The following is a 15,836-nucleotide window of genomic DNA, read 5'->3' as shown; positions in this document are numbered from 1 at the left end:
ACAGCAGTTTTTCTCCTTGTTCTATTTCAGTTTTGGCTAGGAATTACTTGAAACCAAGTATTTCCTATCACAGACCAATAGCTCTTCTTGCACAGAAAACCAAATTCTTCAAACCCGAACTTGCTTGGTGGTTCCACCAGAGAATTTTATCCATGAATTCCAACTTGTATCATATCATCACTTTGAATATCGTTTGTAGGTATCTTCATAATAATACCAAAGATGCTGGTTTAATGCTGTTTTTTAATATAATTTTGCTATAATTGGGAACTCTTTGTTTACTCAATAACTACTAATATTTGTTGCTTCATCATATATAACTTTACTAACTTAAATATGTCTTTAATGCCAAGCTTTTTTTCTTAATTTCCATCAAATCAATTCTTGTACTACTGATCATAACCTTTTCATGATCAATCAAAATGTGTGACGCACATATTTAGAACCAATATCTAAAACTACGTTCTCAATACAACTGTAGGTGTTTATTTAGCTCCCTTCTTATGGTTCAAGGAAGCTAGTATAGTCTCTATTTTTTATCAATTTGAAGCTTCACTAATACCATTTGTCGTCCTGAACATCAAATCCAATGTTTGACAACTCAGTTTGTCAATTACCACTTCCAATACAAATTTTTGAAAGGAAAATGCATTGGTCATGCCATTTTACCTTAGGGTGGGCATATGCCCTCAAAACATGATGTAGGCAAAGGGGGGTCAACCCATGTCCAAAATAATATGAATTTTGGCTTCCCTTGAGTCTACTAGCTCAAATAAAATTGAGCTGAATTTTTAGCTCATTTATGAGCTGGTCTTTAGTTCATTTATTGAACTAAGGGTTAGCTCATTATTAGCTAACATTTTAGTTCATTTATTATCTTTAATTAATGTACTTTTTTATGCTTTTTATGTTTTTAATTATGTAGGTCTCTTGGAATTCCAAACCTGCTTTTGGAATTCCAAGATTTGCTTTTTTTCATGGTGGCTCCTTGAATTCCACCATGGCCTTTAGTATTTTGTGCTTTTGCCCCTTAGGATTCCGGCCGGCTGTTGGATTTCCGTGCTTGGGCTCCTTTCCGTGACCGTGACTCCTTGGATCCGTGCGGCCTCCTTGGCTCCCGCGGTTGCCTCTTTGGTTCCTTGGCTTGGGATGTTTTTTCATGCAAAGCATTAGTGTTTTAATTAACTGTGATGTTTAGAATTCCTATGGGAATTTATTAGGTGTCTCTTTGTATTCCCTTTCATACCTATATATATGGGGGATTGTTTATGTTTGAAAGATAGTTGAATGATAAGTTATTTTTGGAAGCTTTAACCTGCGGGTTTGCTTTGGAAATCCTGCGGGCTCTTTCCACCCTTCTTTCTCATCCCCTCCGGAAATCCTGCGGGCTCTTTCCAACCTTTCTTCTCGGGCTTCTAACCTCTTTCGTCTCTCCGTAAGTGCCACTCCATCTGTATCCTTCTTCTCCAAGTGCAGCAACTTTAGGGTGTCGTCATTTTATTTGGAGTCTAGTTTGTAAGTTTTTATTTATGTCAAATTTGAAATGTAAGAGTTTGTTCGTCCCTTTTCTCGTCCTTAGTCAATTTCTTCCGTAGAAGTCCTTAGTCAATTTCATCCGTAGAAGTCCTTAGTCAATTTCGTCCGTAGAAGTCCGTCTTCTCTTTCGTGATAAAAAAATATATGGTCCCCTATATTTTTTGATCGCATCAAAACATTGGTTTAATATTTCCAAATAAAGAAATACTTAAACATAAAAAGTGGAAAGTTAAAATAAAATTCTTGAAATTAAATAAAATTGCTTAAAAATAGAGGATACAATTTTCATGAAAATAAAACATAATAGCATTCAAAGAAAGTGCTATGGATGACCTTCAATAGCTGATAGAGGTCGCTTTAATGATTGAGGGAGAGGGTGATTTCCATGGGATGAGTAACAGGATTGGGGAAGCGAGATGGATAGGAACAGGCTGGTTTGTTGGTTATGCAGCAGAGAGGAATTAAGGATTAGGCAAATAAGTTTAATTAGGAGACAACATAGGACAATGTTGACTGAGTTGGTAGGCTAACTTAAATTACTGGATTAAGTTATTTAACCTTCAAATCAGCGTTAGTAGCTTATTTGATCACACTTTCACTTGCTAACTATCAAAGAGCTAGTAAACTTATTAATAGCTTTGGGTGAAAGCCTTGCTACGAAGACCAAAAACATACCTCATCAACCGGGGCAATGCCTATCCCTGTTGGGCGGTCCTCTTGATATCCCTTCTCTTGATTTAGATGTGAATTCTTTGAAGCTACACATTCCCTACTCAAAAATAATTAAAAGGTAGTAAAGGGGATAAGGATCTCATGTGGTTTGCTGCTACTCCCACGTTTGTATCTCTTTCTTGCAATACCAACTAACAACATATTAATTTGCTTTAATAGTGCTTGTGTGAGCTGGCATCGTCTCTGTTCATATCCATGCAAGAATTACATTTCACCTTGATGTAATCTTTCATTTAAAGTCTTCAAAAAAATTTTAACGTCCTATTTGACTTTATTCATTTATTTTTTTTTATTACAATATTGCAGAGTATAGATTCAAAAATCCACCATAACAATCTCATCAACAATATATTGGCGAAGGTTGTCTTTAGTGCCCATATATTTTTGTAGAACTTCAATTTATTTCGCTTATTTTTCTTTGTGTTATACCTAGATCATATGAAACTGCAGGTTGAAGGTAACCTTGCTCAGGCAGATGATGCAATCATGCTTGATAAAGATGGCTTCGTGTCTGAAACTAATGCTACAAACATTGTGAGGCACTATGATATAAGTTTCTTGTGAGGAACCATCAGACCTTCAAAATCTGATTAACATCTCAAGTCATATGTCTTTGCAGTTCATGGTTAAGAAAGGAATTGTATCAACACCGCATGCTGATTATTGCCTTCCTGGAATAACTCGAGCAACTGTATGTATCTTTATATTTATTTATTTATTTCTCTTAGGCTCTTCTAAGAACAAAATTGACACCAATACAGGTAAATCCGACTATATGCTTAAACTTTGAGCTCCTTATAGAGACGGATTCCTTTCAATGTCCCCAATATAATTTGCTGACATGAATTTTGAAGAGAGGAGAAATGATTTGAATTTATGTGTATTTCATTGGGGGTCTTGCTCCTTTAATTATGCGTAGGATTCTTGATTTCAATTGATTTGTTCAACTCATGAAAACTACTAATTACATTATAAATAAAGAAATTTATTCTACACCGTGCTCACATTTGTTTTTTTAAAACTCTGAGAGGGATTATGTCTCTCCTTAAATCCCACAATTCGCAATCGATGGATGGCTAGATGGGCGGTTAGCTTTGCAGTCCTGTCTGATTGCTAAGTTGGCCCCTGACACTGCCAATACTCCTCTAGTTGCAAAGCAGATTTTTTTTCCATACCTAACTTGGAGGTGATATTTTTAAATGTAGAGCTTGGTAATCCTTTGTTTAGAATGTCTACCAATTGCTCGTCTCTTTGGAAATATGAGATATATATTAGTTCTCTTTAATTTTTCTTTGATATAATGTCAGATTGATTTCTATATATTTGATTTGGTCATGTTAATTTTGATGGTTGATATGTTATCTCAGTATAACTTCATAGTATATTCTCATTTTATTCTAACTCATCTTGAATACGTCGGGCGCTTTGAAAAGCGTGCGAGGTCTAAAACGGCATTTTTTCGGGTTTTCACATGTTGTGTGATAGAAAAGTACCACACAAATTTAAGGGAAAATTCTGTAAGATGGTGGTTAGAACTACAATACTTTATGGCGCAGAATGTTGGCCATTAAAAGAGAAGCATAATATTAAGTTAAGTATTGCAGAGATGAGGATGCTCAGGTGGATGAGTGGCTTTACTCTTAGAGATAGGATACGAAACGAGCATATATGTGAAAAGGTTGGAGTAGCTCCAGTGAATGATAAGATTAGAGAGGGTCATCTTAGATTGTTTAGTCACATAAAACGACGGCCTTCCAATGACCCGGTTAGGAGAGTAGATGTATTAGATTTGACCTATATTAAGAAGGGTGGAGATAGACCTACAAAGACTTGGCTAGAAAATATTAGAAATGTCATTTCTTTATTAGATCTAAATGAGAATTTGATACTTAATAAGACACAATGGAGAAAAAGGATTCATGTAGCCGACCCAACGTAGTAGGATAAAGGCTTGATGTTGTTGTAGTAATTCACAAATCCTTTAGATCATTGCCCATAATTTAGCTTCGATGTTAGACTTGGCATTCACTTATTGCTTCTTGTTTTTTTTAATTGATTAGAAATCCACATAGGAAAATGCAGCAATTAGTAGTAGGCCTTCTATGTAAGGCATCCTACCCAATTAACGTTAGTGTATGCTTTTGAACTGAGCCTTTTATTTCTTTTAAATAAGATTCCTTTTCATGGTGTTGCTCTGAGGTATTGAAGAGTTTTGTATGATGCCTTATCTAAGATTATGCGTAAGTTGACTTGGAACGCTTCAGTCATATGCCATATTTAGTCTTGTATGGGCAAGGTGGATAAGCGTCTGATCAATATTTAATACCTCATTTTGTCAACTTTTAAGCTATTCCCTACCACCATGTTTGTGGCTGTATTCATTTTTAAAACTTCTTAGGACTTGCATCCTATCGTACTTGTTATAGATATTAGATTGAGGATGCATTTTTTTTAAGAGTTAAATATGTCAACCTTTGAGTGGGCCACTTCAATTATATGAAAATAATTGAGTCTTCTCAAGTATTTGGTTTCAAATTCTTTGGATAGTTGATCTTTAAATAGTCTTATTTCGTTTGAAATCTTCTGCTACGATAATGATACTCATATATACTATGAGAACTTTAATTTTTCCTTCAAATAGTGCAATTTTCGAGTCTTTGTTTTTATTTAATCTTTTCCATAGATTTGATAAATCTCTCAAACTATGCTCTTCTGAATTGTTTAAGCCTGTATAAAGCTTTTTTCGATTTGTATAAATGGTTAGTACTAAAATCTTGATTATATCCCTGTGGAGATTTTATAAAAGCTTCTTCTAATTCTCCATGTAAGAATGTATTTTTTTTATTCAACTATTGTGATGACTATTTGAGGTTGGCCCCTAGAGTAGAAGTATTTGAATAACATTTAGATTAGCAACCCGTGCAAAGCTTTTTCATAATCCACTTCATTAGTCTAAGGAAAGCCTTTTTCCGCGAGCCTAGTTTTATAGCTTTCAAGTATCCTATTTGCATTGTTCTTGATAGTGTTTACCCACCTACATCCTTTTTTTTATTTTACTTTTTGGCAATTGTACTCCCTCCCATGTTTAGTTCTTTTTTTAGGCTTTCATCATAGTTGTCAGCAAGGAATAGCACATCATTTCGCAAAGTTCCCCTTAGAGACATGACACAATTTTAAACCTTGCATGAAATATAAAATAAATTTAAATAAAAAATGTATTAATATAAAATACCATTAGATAGCAAACAATAGATTGATTTGAGTAAGAAACATTAATATCCTGCCAAATAGTAAAAACAGCAACTAAAACCTATAGAAACTTACATCATTAGTTTTGATCAATATTTAAGTATAATTTTGACAAAATCCTTCCAAATAATAAAAATGATAGCATTAAATCCTACAAAAAGTTATATTTTGTTCCTTCTGCATTTTACTTGAACACAATTTAGTTGAAGAAGCACATGTAAGGGAAGAATGATCATTACATTCGCTGTGAGGCCCCCCCACCCCACCCCCGCGGACTTCTGGCTTGACATGAACATTGTCATCTCTTTGCTTCCTTTAGCGACTCTTCAAACTCTACTTCAGGCAAAGAGCACGAAAGCAAAAGAGTGATTGATACCTTTGCTGCGAGTGCCTCCCCTCTCACGGTGGCGTGTTCTACTGTTGTCATAGGAGGTGAATATGCTTCCTAGAGCGGTTCTTTCAAAACTCTACTAAGCATGATGCATGCAAAGACGAACCAGCAACGAAGAAATTGTGATGAGAAAAGCAAACCCTAAATTTTATTAAGATAAAATACATTTTTTTATATTTTATTAAATTTATATTTAATTCATTAATAATTAATTGTGATATTAATATATAAATATTATTTATAATTTAAAATTTATAACATATTAACAAAATTGCGTGCGCTATTTGTATCATGCACCATATACTATTGCTCATGTATGGTGCAAATAGTGCACATTTTAAACACTTGACCGTGCCAAGCAAATATTGTCATACATGCATTGCGCTGTGCGCCAGGATACGCGCTATTGACATATATGACTCTGATATCTTTAGTTATGAATTTTTCATTCTTACTATCAAGTTCTTGGAGAGTGCTTGGAATCTTCATATTATTTATCTTAGTAAGAAAGATTTTATGGGAGGAGGAAATATTTAAAAGGGCAATAAAGTTGGCTATTGAATTTAGGTTGATGGGGAATTTTTCATCAACAGATTTGAAAATATTATTTTGTGAGAATTCTCTAAATAGCTCAAAGGTGAAATATTTTGGGTTTGCACATCAATTGATTGATAAGACTCACTACAAATATGATGTTTGGATGAGTGTGAGTGTGAGTGCAAGTGCGAGTGTGGGCTTCAAAAATTTGTGCTCCGGTCTCTCCGCGGCCCCTTTCCGTGGCGAAGAAGCTCATGGTGGCTGTCCTAGTCGTCCCCAACACTCAAATCATCCTGCAGGAGTGCGTATCTCTCTTGTCTTTGGGTAAACTCAACATCCGATTTGCTATCTTCATAGTTACATCCTTGAATGTGAATTTATTATCTTCATGAAGATCATATTAATGCGTCTCCGCTAAAGCCTAGTAATTAGAAGAGTTGTGTGAGGGATCTTTCATAGACTAATCTTATTGTTAGGATTGGAATCTATTGTTGGAACTATCCATGTATGCAATGTTGGATTAAGCTGTCTATCTTTTGAACTTAACTTCTATGCATGTGAGATAACCTAAGCTAGGTACCACTTTAATATTTAATTTATCCTTCAATTCCGCATAAGATCTTGCTTATTATTGCCTCTACATCTAAACGTGCAAACGTCTTTAAGCATCTCATTTTTCCATGATTGTTCTACATCAAAACTGGTATTCTTTCTCTTCCTCTTTACTGCATTCAAATTCCCAATTTTTGAAAGAATTTCCTACACAAGGATTTATATGAATCAACGATGAATCTCTAAGATTCAAGAATTAATTTACTCTTACTTTAAAGAAAATTAAATCAGAATACCTTAGTGATGTTCTTCCAATCTCCTCCCCTTTCCTCTCTCAAATTTATTCTTCATCCTCTTTCCAATCTCTTTCTTTACCTTTAATTAAACATACCTCGTTGTTTAGATGAAGTAACAAGGAAGAATTTATATGGAAAAGAAAAGAAAAATGACAAACAAATCTTCCTTCTTCTTTCTCTCATTCACTGCCTCTTCTCTCGATTTTTGTTTCCTTTGCGATAATGAGCGAATAGGATGGAGTTATTCTTCGTGAGGAGTCATATGATTTCATTCCCGAACTCAAACTTTCGCTCAAAATGTGATTTGGAACTCCCTGGCCCCGGTTCAGCCCGCTAAGACGTGGCTCCGTCTTTGCCTATTCGAGCAGCTATAGTTAGGGCTGGCAGCTGATCAGGTTTTAAATCGGCTATTACACTTCTACATCTATGTGGTGAAACTCAAATGATTTTCACTCGGTATGAGGCTAGTAAGTTTGCCCAACTTTCCCTTTCCCTTTGATAATTTCTTCAATTTAATTTGAATAAAGATTGAAGGTTTTAGTACTCGTTTATAACAATTTGATTGGTCAATAATTTCTGATGTAGAAGACATTTCCCTTCAAAGAAAAAAAAAGGATTTACTCTTGGTTGAATAGATGTCTTGCGGTGGTAGTTAGAGGTTATGGGGGCGGAGTTTAGGCGGCAGACAATAGGTTGTGGAGGACAAAAGGTGGGAGGCAGATAGCCACAAGTGGCTAAGGTTAGGGGGTGGATAACAAGTATTAGAGATGATTTTAGAACGAGGGAAAATTACAACTAATAATAATAAAATCATATTTCTTTGTTCCTATATCCATGATAACATAAAGAAAAAATAAATTATTTGATTTTGTGTATTTCTTTGGCGTCTTTCCCCTTTATTAATGTGATAAAATTCAATATTACAATTGATAATTTTTATCCATAAATACTATTAATTACATTGGAAATAAATTAATATACTTTATAGCTTCCACGTATTTATTTCACTGAAAATTTGTGAGAGATTCCCTCCCCTTGAGGCACAATGGTTTCCTTTGATTAAGAATGGTGGCCAACTTTGCAGTCTTATGGATTCCTAAGCTGGCAACTAGTACCGCCAATAAATTTAGATGATCAACCTATGCCTTGTTAGATGGTTATCAAAGTCAAGGAAAATCTTTTGCCTAGTTTCGGAAAGTTCTGACACCAAGGATCGTTATTATTGAGGCTTTAAACTATGGTCGATTAAATGTTTCAATTAGAGCTGATTCGATGATTACTATCACGAATAAAGGAAATCTGTTGATTTGAGAAATTATCTGTTATATTGCTTTGTTGGAAGGCTTCAGTAGTAGAAAATGCTTTAATCGCCTTCAGCTTCCCCAATTACTTCTGATTGGTTCACGGTTGGCAATGCCTCGTTTAACGTCCAGGTGGTGGAAAAACGATGCACTGTTGCATTTTTAAATGGCCTCACGTGCAATGTTGATGCTGAATTAGTTCGTAGTTTAGTTTCACATTGTTTGAGATATTTTGTGCGTCTCTGATACATCGCTTCTTTAATTTTGTAGGTTATTGATCTTGTGATAAAAGAGAAGTTTGTTTTGCATGAAAGACGGATCAGCTTATCAGAGTTTCATAGTGCAGATGAGGTTAGCTAGGCTCTTTTTTGGCTGTTGTATTTCTAAAATGTTAAATCCTTTATCTAATTAATCCGTTAGTCTTCCACGCTGATATATTAGTTCCGTTTGAAGCCTAGCCTGACATTTTATGCAGCTTTTAGCCTTATAATGTATAACCTTTACTTGGTTTAACGAACAATTTGTCAAAAGAATAGAATTATATTGGAATTAATTATGTTTATAATTCATTTAATCTTAAACATTTTGGAAAAGAACAAAGCATGAGTTACCATTGAACAAATAATAGCTTTGAAAGCATTAGGTATTATATTGTCTGATTTTTTTGGATTTACAAACTATAATATCAATTGGTTCGTCAAAGATTATGGATACTAACTCCTAAATAAAAAGAGATATTTTTAAAGATAAATGATGTTTGAACAAAATATTTTGTATTAACCTTCACATTTACATTTTTATTTTCAAATCTAATTAGGCAATATATGAAGCAGAAAATTTATGTTCATAAAAGTGTTATATCCTCTTATGAGGGTATATACATTTTCCTCAAGAATTTGTCTTTAAGCCTCTAGCTGATGTGATGCAAGTTGAGTTACACGAGATTATGAAAGAAAATTTACTAGAAGTTTAACCCTTTTTAAAGCATGCGTCAAATCAAAGTTGGTTATGAAAATTCTTTGTGTTCCACTTGCTTAGACAAAGAAATTATATGGAAATTAACCGTACAATTTAAGCAAATACAAAGGAGAACGTAAAGTTAAAAGCTAATAACTTGAATCCAACAATTAATACGGAGTTGTTCACCTTGATGCCTTTCTCTCTCTTTCCTACGAAACTAGGTTGAGCGACGAAAGAACGTCCATGCTAGGAATGAGGTTGCCACGAGGCGGGAGGAGCCAAGGAGCTTCGTTGTTGAAAAGGAACTCAGAGGTGGAGGTGACGCAGGAGGATGACCTTTAATGATCCACGTGTAATCTGAAAATTGTTCGTCAATGGCGTCCACTAGTGTTGGAAGGATCCCATCCAAATACTCCTCGACGGTATTGTCGAAGCCAAATCCAACGTCGAAGAAGGGAGATCTTAGGACGTGGATGTCTCCGTAGATGTCGTAGAAGAGTCTGTGATCAACGGCGGGATCCGCCATAAATCATGGACTTGAAGACTAGCAATCACCACAAGAAACCCAAGGGGAGGAGGGGCGGCTTGGAGAGGAGGAGGGGAGGCCGGCGGTAGAGAGAGGGAGAGGGATGGGGTTTATTTTAGAAAATTGAAATTAATTTCAGTTTAAGGGATTTGAGAGGGAAATTGTTTGAAAAGTGATTTCCAATTAAAATGCAATTAAAGCATTAATGGAAAATTAATTGGGTGGAGCAAAAGGGGGAGCCGACGGTGTAGAGAGAGAGGGGAGGGGTTTAAAACTGAAAGTGATTTCAGTTTTAGTGCAATTGGGAGGGAAAAATATTTGAAATCAATTTGGATTTCAAATAAGCTGAAGGAGTTAATTGCATAATTAATGGGGAGCCCAATATAGGGGCCGGCGGTATGGAGGAAGAGAGAGGGGGTTAAGGAAAGAAGGAAAGGAGGTTTCCAAATATGAACGATGACTAGGAAAACCTTTAAATAAATCCAAATCGATTTAATTTAAATTTGAATTCATTCAAAAAATTTCCATAAATGGAATTTCCAAATTTGGAAAGAATTTGTTTTTTAAAATTCAAATTCCAATGAGAACTAGGGGAGGGAGGTGTGGGGACGTGGTGGAGAGGGAAGAGGCCGGCGGCAAGGTGGCCGGCCGGCGGAGCTAGGGTGGCCGGAGGGTAGGGGCTCCAAGGGTGGCGATGCTAGTGAGGGGTTTGGCTTCTTCCAACTATTGGATTTTGCTTGCGGTAGAATATGGTGGAGAAGAAGAATGTTGCACGTAATTACCTAGAGAACTCACTAAGAGATCTCCAACAAAGAACTCACTAAGAGATCTACAAGACGGAACTCACAAAGAGAACGCAAAAAACAAACTTTCCTTCAATAATTCATTAGCCTCATACAAGATACAAAAGCCATATAAATAGGCTCCAAATGACAACAAGTACAAAAGTCTAATATGCCCCTTGGGCTACAAAAGCAAACAAATACCCACAAGGGTAAAATGGGAAAAACTGAAAATAAATACGTAATATATAAAATGCAGATACAAACAGTCATCAGTAGTAAAGGCTCTCCATCATGGCCGTCGATCTCCGGTGTCGTCTCTGATAAACGCGCCGGAATCTCCTGTCGATGTCCCCATCACTAGCTCTTTATGATCAATCTCAATAATATACTTGCAATTTTATATAATTTATTTTTAAGCTTACATGATATCCTTCGGAGGCTTGGTATTCTTGAGGTGTGTTTTCATTTTAACCATGCAATCTTAATTCTAGAAGTCTTTTCCTCATCTTCAGCCTCATTCTTCAAGATAATAGATCCAAGATAATTTACCCATCATCATCTTCAAATAATTTTTGTTGATAATGATTAATATTTCACCTACTAAAATTGTACATCACACAAACTTTATTCTGCTAATCCTAAGCCTTATATCTTCTAAATATTTTCTTCATTGTCTTAACTTTTCAATTGTTTTAGCATGTCTTACTAATTAGAATTATGTCATTTGGAAAAGAAATATACATGAAGGTATCTCACTTATAATATCGTTGTAAGCGCTTTAACGCAAAAATAGAAAAAATAGGGATTTAATATTGATCCTTGACATATCCTATTATATCTGGGAACACTTTGGTCATTTCACACCTAAATATTATACAATTCACCACTACATTTTTTTTTTTTAACAATCTTAAAATAGTATCTACATTATTTGTATATGGCTAATTTAATCCCAGAGTATCGTATGCCCCCAATTTAGTCTCTTGACTATCCAAAATTGATAAATGCAATCCCACGACTCTGTGTAAGACCAAAATGGTTCCCAACTATATTAAAAGATCATTTTGGTCCTTCAACTCTTTAAAGAGTAATCAAAATAGTTTCACCATAGGACTATTTTTTATTATTTTTTAAGGACTTAGAGAGATCAAAGTGACTCTTTAATATATTTTAGGATTATTTTGGTCCTTCATAAATAGTTAAGGGACTATTTTAGTTATTTTCCCATTTTGAAATTTAACCTTTTTTAAATAACTTCAACATCTCTTTAATACATGCCTCTCTTCCTTGATCCGCACCAAATCAGTTTTTATGATACTTGGTCATATGCCTTTTCAAGGTTAATAAAATTCATATAAAGATCCTCTCTCATCTCTCTATAGCTTTCTGTACTTTCTTATTAATTGCATTAAAAAAAAATTACTTTCATTTTAGATCTTCTTAGCATGAAATAAATTGATTCTCTGTTATTAACATGATTGTTCAAGTTTATTTTTCATTTCTCTCTCCCATGGCATTTTCATCTTTGATCGGTGAAACAAATGGGTAAAACTAATCTTTTTTAATCGGCTTTTACTTGCCATAATATCATTTTTTTTTTCTTTGTATGCTTGATGAATGGCTAAACCACTATTATATTGTGATGAAACTTAATGATAAATATAAATAATTTTCAAGTTGTAGATCACAGTCAACGGTCTGATATTGAGTTTGAACAATAATATATTTATGCTCATTGATCAAAGATTTCAATGATTATCTTATTCGTTATTCTAGTTTTATTGCCTAATCTTCTTGAAATATAAAATGCGGGTGACATTGGGGAAAATGACTATATATACAAGATATATATTGAGAGATAGATCAAAGGTTTTCTCTCATTTTTTCATTCAATATCTGCTAATTTTTGGTGAAACTCATTTTTCTTTCTGATCTTATGAAGAATAATCTGAACTGTATTACTAAAATTGTCTATAGAAAAAGATGAACACTGTTACAGTTAGTGTGCACCCAACTAGATCTCTGTTAAACAATGTTTTGGTTCAATTAATGGTCAAGCTTGTCATTTGCTATCATTTTAAATTGTACAGTAATAAGGCTCTTTTGAAGGCTAAAAATAAAGTACTGTATTGTTATTCTGATTTACTTGCTGATTTTCTCATCCATATATATTACAAGTTTTTCTGACATACATGCTTTAATCGCCTAGCCTACAAACTTCAGGTCCATCAATCGGAAGGAGTTGTTGATGAAATATTTCATCGTTTTATATTTGTTGATATTTATATCAGCAGATAGTACTTAACTAATCCAAGGCGCTTCTATATAATCATAAAAGGGAGGAGAATGGGTGTTTAAGTGAAATGAAAGGAGAACTAGTGGAGTTAGGTTAGGATGCCAAGGAAGAAAAAAGAAGAGAAACAAATGCATTCCAACTAACAGAAAGGTAAGTAAATAAAAAAAAAAGAAGGAAATAGGGAAAAAATTAAAAGTAATTGAGATCTGGCGTTGAGAATTACACGAGAAGAACAACCATCCAGTGCTAGTTTAGTTGAAGTTTGTTAGACCGGTCCACTGGACCGGTCCAGGCGGGACCGGTTCGGGGGCGAAGTCACAAAATAGGCGGAGTTTCCGCCAGAACGAGCGGCCGGCCGCTCATATAAAGCGTTTTAGGAAGGATTTTTAGGGGGTTTCAGAGAGAAATTTGAATGTAGGGACTGTTTAGGGAATTCCTTTTGATTTGTATGCATTAAATATAGGTTTTTCCTAAGGTTTGGGCATCTTGAATTTGACTGAAATTGAGATCTCTTAGATTTAGGTTTTCTTTGGGCTCTAGCGGCGTCTAGAGATTTGGGAGAGATCGATCCTCCTCTCAAATTGAGGATCAATTGTATCTTTGTTGTTTTCTTCTTCTTCTAGTGAAATACAAGCTTCTACTTGTGTTTTTCTCTACGTTTTCCCTGTTTCCTGCTGTTTGGCTGCTGTTGGCTGCTGTGGACAGCAGTTTACTGCTGAAATTTTACTGATTTTGGTGAGAAACACTTGGAAATCCAAGTATTTCCTATCAAAGTTCTAAATTATTTAAAGCAGTTTCTCATTTTCTTGTGTCATTTTTGATGGTTTATTGTCTCTTGCAGTTATCTAGGTTGTAAGTCACACCTCTAGAAATTTATATGCTCCTTACAATAATTTAAAGGGAAATAAATGATAGAATACAAAGAAAGCGGAGGCCAAGCACTTAGCTTAATAAAGCATTTAAGAAATCTCAATGATATTCACATTGATAGGAAATCTCAATCAAACAAAATTATGACTTTCTTAATCAAACAAAAATCTCAATATTGATTTTGTTCATCATTATTCCCTTACCATCCACTTTACATTTGCAGCAATAAATTTTTCAGTCAAACTAAATTTATTGCTACTACACGCCAAGCACTTAGCTTCAATGACTAGCCTTAATAAAAAAATTTCTGTCATCAAGAAGTTAATTAATCATAGAGGCCCATGCCCATTGGAAACCGAGAATCACATCTTAAATGAGGTCAAAATATATGAGTAACGTCTTATCTGCAATATAATCTATCTTTTAAAAATTCCACTTGAAATTAAAAACTCATAGCAGAGCAAGTGCGAACTTTTGGAGCCCATAATATCTTCATTGTTTGCAATTTTACCTCAAATATTTGGAGTGAGGCTCTATTTTCCTTTTGGCAGAAATACATATGTTGATGTTTAGATTCTATCTTTTCTTCTTGGAGCCATATTCATATCAAGGACTTCAAAGAACTTTGGTATATATTATATATCATTTGGAATGAAATGAATGCTAAGTGTTTTCCTAGCGAGAAAAATAAAGAAGATTTTATGGTTTAACATTGTGAACCTCACTTATTTCTTGATTCACATTGCTAAAGGGAAGAAATCATCTACCATCAATTCTATTCTAAAAGAGAAGCGTATTCCTTTCGATCCTCTAGAATTATTATTTTCCTTAATTAGTATTGTACTCCCTTATGTCTATTTTATTATTTCTCTTTTTATTTGTAACTGCAAAATTTATGTTGTTGCAATTAGAAGAGTGCACCCATCTTTTCCGTAAAAAAATGTTTGATTTGATCTCATATATCTTGGCATGGTCATGATTTTCCTTTAATATTAGTATTTTCAAATTATGATTGCATTGCACTCTTTTACTGTTCAGTGTGATAGAAGAATAATGGATAATGCTTGTGATAAATTTCTCCATCTAACGAAATATCAGTTGAGGATTCAATATTTTATGTCTTATTTTAAAGTGACAAAGATTGTAGTGTGGACTCGATTTTCCTTCTGGTTACTGTAGCTTCTTAGATAGTTTTCAATACTTTTTTTTTTAGCAAACTAATTCATTTAATATCCAAATGGCAACTTATTTTCATTTACAGGTTTGGACTACTGGAACGATGGGAGAACTTACACCTGTGAGTTGCTGAATCTAAATATTGTGGACATATTCATTTTATATTTACTATAATTTTTCATGCTTGCCCATGATATGTGAAATGCTTTAGGTTTCAAGGTATTTATATATTGCACTAGCTATCAAAAAAAAAAAAAAAATTGCATTTACTCATTCTTAGATTGTTGGAAGAAATTCCCACTCAATGGTGCAAGAGCTTGCATTTATCTTAGCTTAAAATTCGGGCAAATGTAGCCGTTGTAAAGCCATTTATTTTATATGGAAACCTTTGAAGTGAAAACCATTGGGCCTAGCCCATAATAGAAATTCTAATCAAGCACAAAACTGAGCCCCCCTCAAGTACCCCTCAAGTTGTAGAGGGGATTTTCTTATGATATCATATTACCTCCAAATCAAGAAGAATTGCTACATTATAGGTGCTGGTCACTGTTGACATGTATGTTGGCTAATAAAGTAGAGGATGAATGATAAGCATTGTAATCATTTGTCATTGGTAGCATCTCCAAATG

The 15,836-nt window shown here is 34.4% G+C and overlaps 1 protein-coding gene across 7 annotated transcripts in view; it reads left to right on the top strand.

The window, feature by feature from the left end:
• The window catches only part of LOC110113769 (branched-chain-amino-acid aminotransferase-like protein 1), a 76,746-nt gene that overhangs the window by 46,036 nt on the left and 14,874 nt on the right, over positions 1-15,836 (top strand). For all 7 annotated transcript variants that reach the window (XM_020846453.2, XM_028698629.1, XM_020846451.2 and 4 more), the window contains 5 exons: positions 2,575-2,628; positions 2,719-2,802; positions 2,888-2,959; positions 8,865-8,945; positions 15,293-15,328. In XM_020846453.2, the coding sequence (XP_020702112.2) occupies positions 2,575-2,628; positions 2,719-2,802; positions 2,888-2,959; positions 8,865-8,945; positions 15,293-15,328 (327 nt within the window). The remainder of the gene's footprint in view (positions 1-2,574; positions 2,629-2,718; positions 2,803-2,887; positions 2,960-8,864; positions 8,946-15,292; positions 15,329-15,836) is intronic.

The sequence above is a fragment of the Dendrobium catenatum genome, unplaced genomic scaffold (genome assembly GCF_001605985.2).
Source record: "Dendrobium catenatum unplaced genomic scaffold, ASM160598v2 fragScaff_scaffold_1117, whole genome shotgun sequence".
NCBI lineage: Eukaryota > Viridiplantae > Streptophyta > Magnoliopsida > Asparagales > Orchidaceae > Dendrobium > Dendrobium catenatum.
This window is presented reverse-complemented; position numbering and strand designations above follow the sequence as displayed.